At 45.9% G+C, this 16,376-nt stretch overlaps 1 protein-coding gene across 1 annotated transcript; it reads right to left on the bottom strand.

Annotated features, from left to right (window-relative positions):
• Positions 1 to 1,042: 1,042 nt before the first annotated feature.
• On the bottom strand, positions 1,043 to 2,714 carry FOXI2 (forkhead box I2). Its single transcript, XM_005140250.3, has 3 exons — positions 2,285 to 2,714; positions 2,056 to 2,209; positions 1,043 to 1,508 (listed from the first exon to the last, which is right to left on the bottom strand). Exons 1-3 carry the CDS (start codon positions 2,712 to 2,714, stop codon positions 1,490 to 1,492), a joined length of 603 nt encoding a protein of 200 aa, XP_005140307.3. The 3' UTR covers positions 1,043 to 1,489.
• Positions 2,715 to 16,376: the final 13,662 nt, after the last annotated feature.

The raw sequence follows: 16,376 nt of genomic DNA, 5'->3' as shown, positions 1-16,376 counted from the left end.
AAATTGCATGTGGTTTTGGGAACTTACCATCAGACTTTTCCATTTCTCCAAGTTAATTCAGCAGACACCCCATGGGCGCTGCTCACACACAGCTTAATCCATTGCATCCTTATCTCTTAATTCTATCTGGATAAAGAAACAGTCTCATTATTTCCACAAGCTTATCCTTGAATAGTGAAACCAGGCTGTTATTTGTTACCAGTATGAGAACACCCCATGTAAAAGGCACAGCTACCATAACCGTGTTATTTCCTCACCATAAGGTATTAACCTAAATCTAATTCTCCAGTGTCCTGGCTGAAATGAACCATGAGCAAGATTTCTAGCTCTGTTTGGGTATTCCTTCAATGAGTGAAACCTTTTCCACCCCACCTCCAGTTGATTCAGGGGAAAATGGTGAAAAGATGGTGTTTCCTTGATCCTACATCCATCCCCAAACAGTTAACACCACAGCAGCCACCAAGCTGCTCTGAACATCAGCAAGGGGTGGATTCCGAATTATTCCAAGATTGGGAGATGCCAGAAATGGCATCTAATTGCAAGAGCACCCTGTACTTTCAGTCATGTTAGGTGTCTCACCACTCATATACAAAGTCTTATACCCTTATATGCTTCAAACACACACACACCACACAGATGAAGCTGTTGACAAACGTGTCCATGAGGCTCCATGCCCTTTCCGTCTGCAGTGATGGGTCATACATGGATCTGCAGTTGCATTTAGCACTCCCTCACTCTCATTCCCCCATTCCCAGGTATGACACTCCTCATTCTGCACAGAAGCAGGCTCTTATCAACTGGTCCAGACCCAGGGTGTCTGCAGCATCCAACTGCAGCATTCCCCCTAATTACAGCACCCCACTGCAGTATCCCATCCCATTGCAGCATCCTCTCACTCCTTTCCACTGCAGTCTGCAGCTTCCCAGGTACTGCAGACCCATTACCTGACACAGCTCTTCCTTCAAGCAGTGTTTTTGCTTAGAGGGTTTGCAACTTTCTCCAGTTAGATTGATTTATTAGAAAAAAATCACCTTTTCTTTCCAATACACAAAAATAGTGTACAACAGAAGCACAAAGAGATACAAATGATGGCCTCCATCCATTGAATCATCACCTGAAATGGTCCCTGAAGAATAGTTCTGGCAATATGGCATGGTCCTTAAATTGTCCATGGACTTGCTGCACTGTTATAAGGACCCCAGTGGGAAACCCTGAAGCACCTGCACCCCCCAGGCTCTCCTCATTGTGTCCTGCTGCATTTTCAAGGTGTGCTGTCCCAGGGCAAACAGTCTCAAGGTGAAAATACAGAGTTCAACCCATGCGGTTGGATCCAGAGCTTTGTATCCTGAAGCAGGAGAAGTGTGTTGGGTGAAGTCACTTCTTCCCCAGAAGGTCAGTATCTTGGGAAGGCTCCTCCAGCTCTGCCAGGGCAAGAGTTTCTCCATCTTTCCTGTTTAAAAGTGTGTGCCCACTCCTTGGCCAATGGATTTCACAGTCCAAAGGCAGCTCTGCATGATGTGAATGCTGTTTTCACAAAGACATTCATAAAAAAGCCCTCCCCCCGTTTATAACAGCACAAGGCTACCTCCCCTCTTCACTCACTGCTCACCACAACCCCCGGCCACCTTAAAAGCAGCTTAAAATGCAACTAATGGCAACATTCACTTTGGGCATTTCACTTTTGGAGCTGGATGAGCTTTAAGGTCCCTTCCAATCCAACTCATTCTATGACCTCTGGGAAGTCCAAGCTGCAAACCCAGCACCCATCCAGCACCAACCCTGACCCACCCGGGGGGCTGTTTGGGGGTTATGCTCTGCTCTTGGCTGTGAAAGGGAAGAAACCCACCCTGGACATCCATAGGGCAGGAGGTTAAGGACTTACCAAGGTTTCTAAGGGATAGAACAGGGTGAGAAAGGAGCGAATGCATCCTCAACACCTTCCCTCCGCACCCAGCACACCCCAACCCCTCTCCCTTCCTCCTGCGCCTCTAATTCACCCATTACACACAAACCCCATCCATTTACAAACCCCTTTCTCTCCCGTTCCGCACTCACACCGCAGCCCCGTACAGGAGGCTCCCATGGCCGGACCCTCCGCTCCCCTCGGCAGCTCCGGCCTCAGCCCTCCTCCTCCTCCTCCTCCTCCTGAAGCTGCCGTTATCGAACATCCTCTCACAGTTGGGGTCGAGGGTCCAGTAGCTCCCTTTGCCTGCGGAAGGCATTAAGGATCCAGTGCTGCGGAGGGACCCCTCCGACCGTCTCCCTCACCCCTTCCCCCGCTTACCCGGGTCATCCTCGGCCCTCGGCACCTTCTTGAAGCAGTCGTTGAGGGACAGGTTGTGCCGGATGGAGTTCTGCCAACCCGCCTTGCTCCTCCGGTAGAAGGGGAAGTTCTCGGACACGTACTGGTAGATCTGGCTGAGGGTCCTCCGCCGGCCCGGCGCACTGTGGAGGGCCATGGCGATCAGCGCCGAGTACGAGTAAGGCGGCCGGGCCGGCCTCGGGCACTCGGGAGGCGGACCCACCGCCGCCCAGCCCCGCTCCGGGCCCGGCGGCAGGACCGGCATGGAGGGTCCGGTGTGACCGCCGAGCCATAGGTAAGGGCCGGCGGTCGGCGGCGGCCGCACCGAAGGGCATAGGCCTGGGCACACGGAGGCCTCCAGCAGCGCCGGGCCCTGAGGCGGAGGCGAGGGGGGCGGCACGAACGGGTGCATGGTCCGGAGGCTCCACACCGCTCCGGACACCGGGGTTAAATAGGGTGCGGAAGGCAGACATGGGATACCCCAACCGCGACCACCCCATCCCCGCCCCACGCGTGGCCACGGCCCCTCCGCCCCGCTTGAGTGCTCCGGGCCCCGAGGTGGGCATCAGCCGGTCCGATTGCCATGGGGTTTCCTGGGGGGAGAGGGGGGATTTGGGGGACAGAAGGGTGAGAGGCAGGGGCTGGGAGCAGGTTGGCAGCAAGGGTGTTAAATCTGCCACATGAGCCTTTGTTCTGTAGCTAAGAGATGGGCAGCAAGGGGGAATGGGTTCAGACTGAAACAGGGGAGGTTTAGGTTGGATATAGGGAAGCTCTTCCCTGTGAGGGTGCTGAGGTGCTGGCACAGGGTGCCCAGAGAAGCTGTGGCTGCCCCATCCCTGGCAGTGTTCAAGGCCAGGTTGGACACAGGGGCTTGGAGCAGCTGCTCCAGTGGAAGGGGTCCCTGCCCGTGGCAGGGGTTGGAGCTGGTGCTGCAGATCCTGCATCTCCCATGCAATGGGATCAGGTCCTACACCCCATAACCACTGTTGCAATCAACACGCACATCAGCTCAGACCAGAAAGCCCTAGGATGCTGAGGGGTGCTTGCACAGAGGGTTCAGGTACCTTTTTCACTTAGAATCATACAATCTTATACTGGTTTGTGTTGGAAGGGACCTTAAATCTCACCCAGTTCAAACCCCTGCCATGGGCAGGGATCCCTTCCACTGGAGCAGCTGCTCCAATCTAAACCTAAACTTCTAACTGAATTCTAATCTAAAATTGCTCATCTTTGATGGAAGACATATCGTGATTTGCAGAAAAAGTGACTTTAAATTGCATTTCTATATGTGCTTTCCCTATAGAGTATGCCTGCCTTTTGGAAACTTCAGACAGTTTCTCAGAAGCACAGATAAAAGGCATGGCTTTATCAGTAGCTAGAGCTATATAAAGCGAAATATAAATGGGATACTGATCAGTGGTAGGGAATTGAAATCCTTCAGGTGGCATCTCATACAACTAAAATAATCTCCAATTCTTAATCTGTCAATCTCTATTCTGGGGCTGTGAATGCAGGAGTGAAAGTCCATCTGTCTCACTGGATCTTTGTGTAGTCAATATCATCCTTATGTCTGAAGTATTTCTTTCCAAGCCACATTATGTGTTACCTGTTGGCATTCCCATCGCAGGTCTGTCTAACCCGGTATTATATCTCTGGGCATGGCTCAGAGTAGAGCATAGAATCCCAGTTTGGTTTGGGATTAAGGGACCTTAAAGCTCCTCCAGCTCCAACCCCTGCCACAGGCAGGGACACCTTCCACTGGAGCAGCTGCTCCAAGCCCCTGTGTCCAACCTGGCCTTGAGCACTGCCAGGGATGGGGCAGCCACAGCTTCTCTGGGCACCCTGTGCCAGCGCCTCAGCACCCTCACAGGGAACAGCTTCTGCCTCAGAGCTCAGCTCAGTCTCCCCTGTTCTGGCAGGTTCAAGCCATTCCCCTTTGTCCTCAGTGCTTCAGGGATGTAAGGAATACTCAGGAGATCAGATTTCTTCCTAATGGAAGGCAGTTTGTCAGTAGATTCCACCCTGGAGCAATGAATGTCATAACCCATTTTGCACATAAATATATCTAAATACATATATATATATATACATATGCAAACATACAAATTCCAAGGCTAAGATTTATCTTTAACAGCCTCTTGGGGCCATCCTGGAATCTCCTCCTGAGCTGTACAGTCAGCACAGCAGTACTTCAACAGCAACAGCAGTACTTCAACAGCAACAGCAGTACTCCAACAGCACAGCTTCATCGGAGACCCCTGTCCTGTCCCTTGCTCTGTCACATTAGTGTTCCAGGAAAGGTTTATTCCACTGCCCTCCAGCAAGGAATACCTGTTTGTCCATGCTTTGGGAAAATGATTCAGAAAAGTAAGCTGTTGCCAGTGATTTTATATACTTGCAACTTCACTGGGTGGAAATAAAAGTTGAAGAGTTGAAAACCATTGTGTTACTAGTATGAAGTTTGCACTGAATGCTCCTGTGTGCACACTGCAGAATCAGAAAGAGATGATTCATACCACTAACACAGTATGCATCTGAATACCAGGTATTTAGGCACAGTTTTAGAAGCAGCAGATGAACCAGCCTGTGCATGCTGCTCATCTTCAGAAAGCCTGCTTCATTTTCCATGGCATTCCTTGTCCACGTGCTGCCTGCCTATGTGTCAGCTACAGCTACAACCACAGGGATGGGTGAAACGTGTGCTTGTAACCATCAAGCTGAACCAGACCAGCCTCACTGATATTACTCCTGTTACTGCAGCGTGGGCTGGATGGATTTGTTTGTAAGTTTTAGGCATCTACTGTGTAAACAAGAGAATTTATACCTAAATATTCTGTTTTCTAAATAATATATGTTTGAAATGTCTGACTTCACAGGTCTGCAGAGAGCTCATTAAATTCTCCCTTCTCAGTTGAGCTGACACCTGGGGACATAAAAACACTGATGCATAAAGTATTTGTTAATGCTGACTTCTTTCTGCTTTGCAGAAACCCTTTTGTTAGGAAGCAGTAATTCCAGGTAAACACACAAACATAACATAACTCCTTTGTGATAAAGAACACAGGAAAACTACTTCTTGTCATGGAATGTGGAGCTTTTCACAACTTCACTTTGTTCTCTCTGCAGTTTCATGAGCATTTGCAGGGTGAGGAGCGTGTTGTGATGGGCTGATCAAGAGGTGGCAATCTCTGCATGTCTCTCTTGTGTTTCCAATGCTGTGCTAGCTCAGTGGGACTGTTTCCAGCAGGTGTTCTCACCATCGTGTGTTTTGTTACCCATTGCCTGGCAGTGTGAGAGATGTGGTTGTTCCAGATACACCTGAGAAACCATAGAATCACAGAATCCCAGCCTGGTTTGTGTTGGAAGGGACCTTAAAGCTCCTCCAGCTCCAACCCCTGCCACGGGCAGGGACCCCTTCCACTGGAGCAGCTGCTCCAAGCCCCTGTGTCCAACCTGGCCTTGAGCACTGCCAGGGATGGGGCAGCCACAGCTTCTCTGGGCACCCTGTGCCAGCGCCTCAGCACCCTCACAGGGAACAGCTTCTGCCTAAGAGCTCAGCTCAGTCTCCCCTGTTCTGGCAGGTTCAAGCCATTCCCCTTGGCATGTCCCTACAGGCCCTTGTCCCAAGCCCCTCTCCAGGTTCCCTGCAGCCCCTTTAGGCACTGGAGCTGCTCTCAGGTCTCCCCTTCAGGAGCCTTCTCTTGTCCAGGCTGCCCCAGCCCAGCTCTCTCAGCCTGGCTCCAGAGCAGAGCTGCTCCAGCCCTCGCAGCATCCCCATGGGCTCCTCTGGTCCCCCTCCCCACCCCTCGCTCCCTGCCGTCGGTGACTCGCGGGCCGGTGCTGCCACCCAGCGGCCGAGCGGCGCTCTGCGGCTCCCAATGGAAGCGGGTCAGAAACGAGGGGGGGGTGGGATACCGATCCCGATCCCATCCCGGATTGTGTCCCCACGGACGGCGGCTGTGAGCGCCCGAGTGGAACCGACACTGGAGACAGGAACACTTCGTCCTGACATCGCTCTCTGCGATCCCGAGGAGGGAATGGGGATGGAGGTGCTGAGCTCTTCACTGGGATCCAGAGACAGGATGCCTGGGAATTGTCTGAATAATTCACTAGCACAAAACATTCGATACTTTCCTGGCAAAGCTGATTGAAACGTGGGTGGTTTGCACCAAAACAGCACTCAGGTTTATCCTGAAGCATCAGACATTAGAATAAACTCCCCTCACTTAAAGTGGAATATACACACATGGTGAGAAATAGCAAACAAGCAAACTAACATAAAGTATCCAGAGTTTATCAAACCAGAAAGAAATACAGCAAATACAAATAGCAATCCAAATATTATTTTTAATTCAACTATGCTTATTCAGCATGAAAATGATCAGCTAACAAATATCTATTTCCAAGTCAGTCAAGCTTGAGGCAATTAGTCTGTGTCGATGAATTAGATTAGCTCTAAAATCAGAATCCAAAGAACCTCAGCAATTACAGTTTCATCCTGAAATGTGTCTCTTCTAACAGATCCAGTCAGACAAATGCACTCGAGTTTGCCATATTTAAATTACACACTATATTCTAATTCACTTTAATACCTGACAGCAGAGGCAATCCTTTTTCAGGTCCATGTGTTAAGAATGGCTTTATACAAGAGAAATATCTAATGCATTTTTCAATCTCCTGTGTCTCCAAATAACAGATTTAGCATACACCGAAGGCTTGGCATTGAATGCAGTTCCTTACGTGTTGTACCCTGTTTATTTGAATTTATAGACTTCACATGGCTAAACTGTTTCATTTAGATACACTTCTGATTGCTCATGAAAATTTATGGGCTGGATTTCATCCATATTATTATTTCTACCTGTATCAGAGTTTGCCTTTCGATATTTAATTCAATCAGTTCATATTCTTCTTGCCCATCTCTCAACAAAAGTTGGGAGAAATACTCTTATTTGGTTAAATGGTTCTGAAGTCTGGAATGTTCTATCAGAAACTTCTGTAATCTTTAACAAATAGTGTTAAAATCAGCTTTTCTCTTGCATATATTGAAAAAACTACAAGTAGTTTGAAATTGATGTGCACTTTTGATGGAGAAGGGACATTACAGCATGTGAAGTGAGGTCTCTGTTGTGGAATCAGCATCTCCAGCACCTCTTTGGATGCTGGTGTGACAACATGCAGGTGTATAGTTATATTTGTATTTAACTATTAATATTCTATTAAAATAGGACTAAAACTGCTGAGCCCACTGGCAAAGAACTGAAGAGAGGATTTGAGATGTCAGCTGAGGGTCATGGAGTCATAAAATCATACAATGGTTTGGGCTGGAAGGGACCTTAAAGCTCATCTAGTTCCAACCCAACGCCTTCCACTAGACCAGGTTGCATTTGACCTGATCCTAGACATGGGGCATGAGGATGATGGTACCAGCAGATGAAATGCTAATAACAGTTTGTAATACTGCTCCTTGCTCTGTGATGAACGTGAAGTTATGGTGAGCAAGGCAGTGGGGCTGTGAGTGGCCAGTGGAGAAGCCTCTCTCCCTCCAGGCCTCTCAAATACAGAAGGTTTTAGCATCACCAGCTAAGGAATGATAAAACTCAGTGAAATAGCGGTTACTTAACACATATGAGTGATTCCAGTTTCTATACTAAGCAATCATCATAACTAGATAGTATGGCCCATCAATGGGTCTTTCTACTGTGGCGGGCCCTACCATTAAATCCCTATGTAGCAAACACCATGGGCAGCTGCTCAGCACCCTGCCTGCCCCACATCCCTGTAACTGATGACTGGGAGGTTGTGAGTGCTTTGCATCATTCAGACACTGAGCAGTTCAGCACTACTGGCTCCTCCTGGCAGGGCTTGGATTTGTGCCTGTCACCTCCTGGGTTACCAGACACTGCTTTTCTGCTATTATAGATGCAAAACCCAGAGGCACCGTGAATCCAAATGTGGGATGGATGTGTAACTCTTCCAGCAAGTGAACCCACTTCTCACTACCTGTCTTCAGGGCATTTCTCATCTTTAAGTTCATATTTAATACCTATAAGACCTATAAGACCTCTATCTGAAGCCAGCGGATATATAAATTAGCTTTAAAAACAATGAAGTAGCTGCAACTACAGGAAATTAACTTTTGGGCTTGTGGTGAGTACACTGGAGAGAAGACATGGCCTGGAGCAACAAACTGCACCCAACATACATCTGTCTTTTCAGTTTACTGGCTTGAATTCCTCAGTAAGCAGTTCCTTCTTTTCTAAGCTGAGAAAGGATTAATCTTTGCCTAGGAACACCAGGACACAGTGAAAAAAGACATGAGGAGGCACCAGTTACAGTTTAACCTTTCTGAAGTTTATCAAAGGTATTTAAATTGGGTCTCTTATATACTGCTTGTATAAATTATTGCTTTTAGGTATAAAACAGAGTGCAGTTTTACTTCTTTCTGGGTAAAAAGATTCAAGCTTGACAGCTGTAAGCACAAAGTGGTATTAATACCCTGACAACAGGATGAGATTGTACATTTCTTCATTAAGTGTTCCTTTATTCCTTCCCATGACAGGGGAGCTGGAACTGGATGAGCTTCAAGGTCCCTTCCAACCCAAACCATTTTGTGGTTCTATGATTCAGTCTCACTACTCAGACTTCAGTATTGTTTAGAATGAAGTTTTCCCCCTTCTCATTCAAATGATCCGAGATCAGGACCTGAAATTCAGGAGAGGCTGTATTGAAAAACAAATTCCCTTCAACTGCTCATTGAAAACAATGCAGCATCATTAAGGAGCTAATGTGATCAAACTCACTCGCCAGCAATTTGAACCTGAAAAGGGCTCCAGTATGCAGCTCTCTCTGCATGCTCCAGCCAAGCTCTTTGCCTTCCCCAGTGACTGGTGTATGATGTGCTGGTCAGGAAAACCTGTCCAACAAAACAGGGGAAAATGCATGGATTTATTTTCCTTCTTTTGGCCATTAAATACTTCTTCCATCCTAAAGAGCTGGGGTTTTAGTAATGTATCCCTAGTTATGTATTCTATATGTAAGCATATTTTTCAGACCACCTATTCCAGACTGCTTTAACATGGTACTCGTCCTGTTTAACCAATTTCCACCTACAACTCCAACAAGCTTTAATACCGTAACCTCAATAAAAGGAAGCAAGTTATAATTAATGCCTTTAAAAAATATACCTATAATGACCTAAAATAACTTTTCCAGCCCCAAGAAGATTCCATCTTTCAACTCTCATATTTCCTGATGCTTACATATGTGTGTGTATATATATGTATGTATACACACACATACATGCTTAGAAATAGCTACATATCTGTGTCTCTATATATGCTTATATAAGAACTTACATTAACACTGTACAATGAGATGGTTATGGGCATTTTGTCAAGAAGTGGTCCACATAAATGGTTAACTACTCCCTTTCCCAAGGGCCATCTCCTTTTGCACTACTCACCTCGCCCAAAGAGAGCAGTATCAAATGTGGAGTGTCCTACAGCACTTACACTGCAGAAGATGAAGTGCTTCAGAAGCATCATGCGGTGCTGCAAGACATCACAAAGAAACCCATTACTGATTATTGAGGGCTGTTTCTTTTCATTCATTGTTAAGTAGGATCTTCATTACTGAAAAACACATGTTTAATGGAAAGACATTGCAATGAATGTCTTCTTGAGGACCTGTTTTGGTGTTGAATGTCTTTATGAGTGTTTACATCACTCTCTGACTTATTTTCAGGTTGGCTGAGGCTTGAGATGCTGGACCATGAACAAAACCCATTTGTTTTCTCAACCAGGAAGCCCATCTATCAAAGAGTGGAAGAAGGAGGTGGATTGCCAGCTGGGAGCCCTGGAGCTGGATGTCTGCTCAGGCAGGGATGCCAGCTTGCCCACCTCTGATTCCCACCTGAATGTCAGCAAAAGAATGGAATAATCCTTTTTGGTGGTATTAAATGTACATACCAACCTCATTCCTGCAGCTGGTGCTCAGGGAGTACCTGGAAGGAAGCATTATGGTTACCAAAGGCTTGAGCATCCTTGGCTCTCCATCCTTTTCCTGCTGAACTGCTCTGCTCACCATCTGCAGGCAGGATCTGTGCAGAAGCTTACATTATCTGCTGAAGGACAGCATAGAGAAACTAACAGCAGAGCTCAGCCTTTACCACCACTCCTTGGGCTGTTAGCCATCATCTGGAAACACCTCAGCTGAGTGTTGGTGACTCTTGGGTTCCTTTTTGGGCAGCTTGAGCTTGAAGATGGGAGAGACAGCTTCATTTTACACTGGTTGTTCATGGTTCTTTGAGGGCCATTTTCATTAGCACCATGCAATTGTGTTTGTGTTTTCTACCTCTGGCAGTTGTTTCAGGCCCAAACTAACCTGTTTTCCCCAGATGTGGTCACATTTCAGGACGATTTTGATGGTCACCTGAGACATCACAAAATATCTGCTTGACAGTGTTTGTACTTTCAGCTGCTCTTCTTTAACTCTTCATTTGTCAACTGGTATAAAACTAAATCAACAGCTGAAAGAAAAACCAACCTCATTGCATTGAGTATTGCTGATATTCGTAAGTTCATCACTTTCTACTGGTGGCTGCCTTGTATTTAATACAGGATAAGTGGGATTTGTCTTCTTGCAAAGGTGGGCTGGTGGAAGGGCTGGCACATCAGAAAGGGGCATCACAGGGCAGTGGGTTGGGTGACCCATGTCCTGCCAGCAGCTTCTGCTCCTTGATCTTGTACAAGACACAAAAACCCAGTTCAAAGTCACAGATCCCACAGCCCATGTACTTTAATGGATTTTGTTCAGCCAATTAGGCCCCTTTTCCTTCAGATCTCATGTGTATAAAGGATGGCATTAATACAACCTCATGGGATTAATTGCCTGTAAAATCACTGTGAGACCTTGGATAGAAGCACAGCCGATATTAATTATTGCTATAGATATTATAATGTTAAACATGAGTTCCTACGTTTATTTGGAAGGAAACCTTCAGAATCAAAGGAACAAAAGCCACCCCCAGGCTATTTAATGATTTTATTGCCCTTCAATGCAGAAGTGGTGCCTCAGCTCTATTTTTCTCCTCGCACTGCAGTATGCCAACCCCTATAAGCCCGTGTCCGTGTCAGGAATGTGGTTCACTGACTCACAGAAGTCAGAGATAAAAAGCATTGTTCACTTGATCATTTCAGTTTCTAAATGTTCTCCAACCTACATCTTTTCTCTATCTGAATGCTTTCACTTTGTTCTCAGGAGATACAGTTAATTCGTGGCTCTAAAAAGTTGAGCAGGGATTCAGAAAGCTGGGACTTAACAAGTTGGGATTTAACAGGGCAAATTGTACTATGCAAAACTATAGTGCTCCCTATAAACCCGAAATGTTTGGCAAGTGGTTTTCATCCCATTATGAGAAGACTTCTAACCAATGGTAAATTCAGGGAACCAAATGACTCTCTGCCTGTATTTACTGACTCAAACACATTGCACCAGGAAGGTACCAAAGTGCCATGAAACAGGATGAAGGTAAAACAAATGCAGGTTGTTTCTGAGGATGGATGTGAGTATTACATGAATATACACATAACATTCATCTTGTGATGCGGATTAGAAAACTGAGCAACTACATGGAGAATATAGGAGAAATAGAAATATGGCCCTGAAAATAAATGACTTTAAGGTAATGGCAGTCCCTAGAGGAACTGATAGCTAGATTTTGCCACCAAATGACAAGGGCAAATTCAAAACTGGCCATTGCAGCTGAGGAAGAGTGAACGTTTACTGCTATCCTAACAGAAACCCTATTTCACCAGTGGCATTTCCAGCCCAAGCTGGGAAAGCAGCTCCCATTATCCACCGGGTTGATTGGCTGACTTCCTTGCCAGTAAAAGTCAGCCAGCAGCTTGTAATTATACTGAATATCTTCCTGGAACCTTGCTTCCATAAGTGGTGCCATCTTTTGAGTAGTATATCACTGCTCTGCCTCGCTCAGATTATTACACTAATAGATCATTAGAGCAACAGCTTGCTTTGGTGATGGATTGGTGTAATGCGGTGCGAGAGCTCCAGCTCACTCGTGTAAGAGCTGATTCTCTCGTGCTAACGTATGGGATGCCTCTTGGGTGATGTATTCCCCCAAAGACTGCAGCTCTACATTGAACAACCCCAGGAGAATGCTTATTTGCTTTGAAAGCTGCTTTACACTCACAATGAGGGAGGCATGGGGGGGTCCTTGACCAGCCCCAGCACCTCTGAGCTGTTGTGGTGTCCCCCAAGACCTACCTGGTCTACCAGGGTTAAGTGGAGGCTGGTGCTGGGTGCCTGCAGGAAACTAGATTGAAGGGAGGAAATGTCCTGTCTCTGACTACCTTTAGTAGCATGCTGTCTTAAGCATCAAGAAGAAAACTGCTATGGACCTGTAATTACCTATGCAAATACATGAAATCACTAGTCATGGCTAATAAAATAAAACCTCTCATTTTATGGGAGATACAGAACTAAAGCAAAATCTTCAAATACTTATTTTACAACCTCTTACTGAACATATTGGAGAAGAAAATAGACACAGTGAAGAAAAAGCTCTTTACTGTGAGGGTGCTGAGGCTGCCCCATCCCTGGCAGTGTTCAAGGCCGGGTTGGACACAGGGGCTTGGAGCAGCTGCTCCAGTGGAAGGGGTCCCTGCCTGTGGCAGGGGTTGGAGCTGGAGGAGCTTTAAGGTCCCTTCAACACAAATCAGTCTGTGATGCTATGATCTTACGATACTCTGGGTGCTCAAACCATGGTGCAAGCCCATTTGCTCCAAGTATTAGTTAAATGTTTTACTGATTATCACCAATACAAAACTTCTGTATTAGTAACCATTAAGTAGTTTATATTTCCTGTTAAAAGGTCCATGATGCTATTCACTATTCTTCTGTTTTCCTAGTGTTGGCATTCCTCAGGGTGAGAAACACAACAGCTAACTTTTGAACTGGGAAAAATATGCCTTTATACCTTAAAAACCTAAAAATGCCTTAATTCAACTTCCCCCAAAGTTTGCAAAACAAAGAACATCTCCTAAAATAAATCCCACAAACCAACACATCCACGATTCTCTCCATCTTCCCTTCTCACACACACAAACCCAAACCGTCAGCGCTTGTATCAGAAGTGTACAAATCAGGCTTATGGCAGCTCCTAAACTCAGCCTACCTCAAGCCCAAAAAGGAGAACAGTTGCACTATATGGCTCAATGCAAGTGATTTACCTGCAATTCTTTTCCCACTTTTAATCACTCTGCTTGTCACCAATAAAACACTGGAATTCTGCGAGGATACACAGAGGTTATGATCACTTCCATCATGATACCAGCTCTGGTACTGCAAAACTGTGCTAACATCTAAAAGCATCAACAATCCCTTCAAAAGCTATTCCTATGAAGCAATCAGTGCTTGCTCCAATTTGTTCTGCTTTTCATTCACTGACCTCTACCAGCTCTTCCTGATAGCCTCCTGCACGATGATGCTGGATTCCTATCATTACAGGCATGGAAATTACATTAAGTAGTGGGTGGGAAAGTGAATTAGACTTAGTACTTAAACAATGCATAGAAATTGAGCTGTATGTATTATGAATAACCTTTCCTATGCTGTGCCATTCGGCTGCTGCTAAATGCATGTCAGGGCAGCAGCATTATGTGACATGACTGGCATCTGCCACCTATTTTTCTTGTTATAAACTGAATAATGTGATTCTGGTATAATCTTTGCTGACCCTCCTTAGCTACCCTTAAATCTGGGCTGATTTGTCAGCCAACACAAACCAGCGCCTTTACTACCCAGCACCAAAGGCAATGGAATATTACCCCCACGCAGGCAAACCTTAGCCTCTGCTAACAAGGGAATGGTTTTCCTGCCAAGGATTTGCACAGTTAACATCAAACCATATTGTTCTTCCTTCCTTCTGCCTCCAGTGAAGGTGCCCACTGGCTCTGTGCCCAAGACTGACATTCCCAGCTTTGCCTTCCCGAGTGGTTGGGTTGGCACTGCTGCTCCCTGCCTGTCCTTTGGGGTTTTGGTATCTCTGCTATGTCCTTCTCCCACTGCCATTCCTGGCTGGGCTTGCTGCCTGCAGCACCAGTCCTGCTCCTCTGATGCAGGGGAATCAAGCTCACAGCTGGTGCTGAGCATATTGCTGCAGTCCTGAGGCTAAGCACTGCATTACCTGGGAGAGATGGAGCTGTGCATGGGGCAAAAAGATCCCCATTGACCTAAAGGGGAAAAGAGGGAAGGAGCTGCCTCCCTTTGGTGCCAGAGGTTAAAGATGCTGTGGCTCCCTGCCATAACCCTCCCAGTGACTTCCATCCATGGGGAGATGCTTGGTGCATCCCACACCTGAGCTATTGCTTGAGGGAGAGGAAGGGAGATATGAAGAAATGTGTATGCTGTGTAAAAGGAGAGAAAATTGCCAGGTATTCCTAGGTTAACTAATAACTTAATCTACTGTGCCTGGAGGGAATAATCAAGAGTTAATGAGCTGTATGAAACTTAAAGGAACAAAGAGAAAAAGAACAGTTCATCAAGGTATAACCTATCCCTCCAGCTTTTGACTGGACAACCAGGTTATATCCTGATGGAGAACCAAGTCTGCCCATACTTTAGGTTTAAGTTAACCATGCAGTTCCCACATACTTCCTACCATATTGAAAGTGCAAATGTTGGTCAGTGCCTGTTGGAGGCATGTTCAAAAGCACCCGTTGAATTTACAGTATCCCAAATGGAATTCCATAGGTGCCTCTTGTGGGTGTCTGTGTTGCCATTTGTCACTTCATGCTTCCCAAATCCCCCCACTTCATGCTCCCCTATCTAGGACATGAATTCTCTAAGACAATTACTATTGGTCATAGCAGTACTGGTCGTGCAGCTGGCTGAAGAAGAGGGCTCTAACCGTACACACAAGTTACTGCTAACCCCCTTGAAATACATAGTCTAAGAGTAAAATAAGAGAAAACTGGCCCCAATGAAAGAATGATCTGATACTGGTCAGCATGGAAAAGCAGGAATTACTTATTGACATGCAGCAGATAAAAATAGTAAGGGGAAAGATAAAGGACAGCAAGGTGACTTTGCAGCAGAGAACAAAGCTTGTTTGGGTATATTAAGCATCAGCAGCCATAGTCAGCACCATTCACTGGATAAGATGCAGGTGTTACGGCTCTGGACTGTGAAAAAAGATGATGGATTAGGCCAGAAAGGCCTTAAAATGAAGATGTATCATTCAAGTTTGCTATGTATACAAGAGAAAAACAGGGTGATGAAACCTAGGCTACCCAATCAAACAAGAAAAGGCAGAAGGCATTTAAATGGCTGAAACAAAGACAGGATTAGACTGAAAAAGCCAAAGACAACACACAAAGATCCCCCTGACATGTGTTAGCATCCCATTAATTTCTGTAACATCCATCTATGGTTTACCTTGTGCAGCTTAGCTTCATTTACCTGAAGAGAGAGGAGCAGAGCATCGACTAAGGGAGAGGTTTGCTTCGAGAAATAAAAGGGATTGATTGAAAATATGATTCACCTGAGAGAGGGAATAGCTCTAGAGGGAAGGGTCTATAGAGTCTGGTAGGAGTTACAGCTGTAATTAGGTTACATGTAATTACCTTGCAAATCCAAGTGAGGCAATAAAGTCCTGCCTATGTTGGGCTGCTCTAAGTTATCCTATGGAACTGAGTGTTAGAGGTTTAGTGATTTCTGAGTACTTAACTCATGCTCTGAATTTACAGGCAGAGCTGGGAATACTACACAGTTACACACAGCCTTCCGAGCCCTGTTTTAGGGTTGTGTTTAGGAACCACGCTGTATTTCTTTTACTCTCTTAAATCCTTCTGGGCTTTCAAAACAAATCACAGCTCACATAGCATAATGCTTGAACTTTGGTACTTGGAGCTTTCATTTCTTCAGTGTCTGTTCCAAGACAGAGTGACCTCTACTTGACAGCAATGTCTATGGCAATGGGAACCTGAAGCTGAAAACGCTGTCTCAAGGTTATAGTTTGTCTGATTTTGTGCCTTTTAGTTGCTCATAAACT

Source organism: Melopsittacus undulatus, chromosome 4 (genome assembly GCF_012275295.1).
Source record: "Melopsittacus undulatus isolate bMelUnd1 chromosome 4, bMelUnd1.mat.Z, whole genome shotgun sequence".
Lineage (NCBI taxonomy): Eukaryota > Metazoa > Chordata > Aves > Psittaciformes > Psittaculidae > Melopsittacus > Melopsittacus undulatus.
The sequence above is the reverse complement of the archived record's forward strand: the minus strand, read 5'-3'. Positions and strand labels throughout refer to the sequence as shown.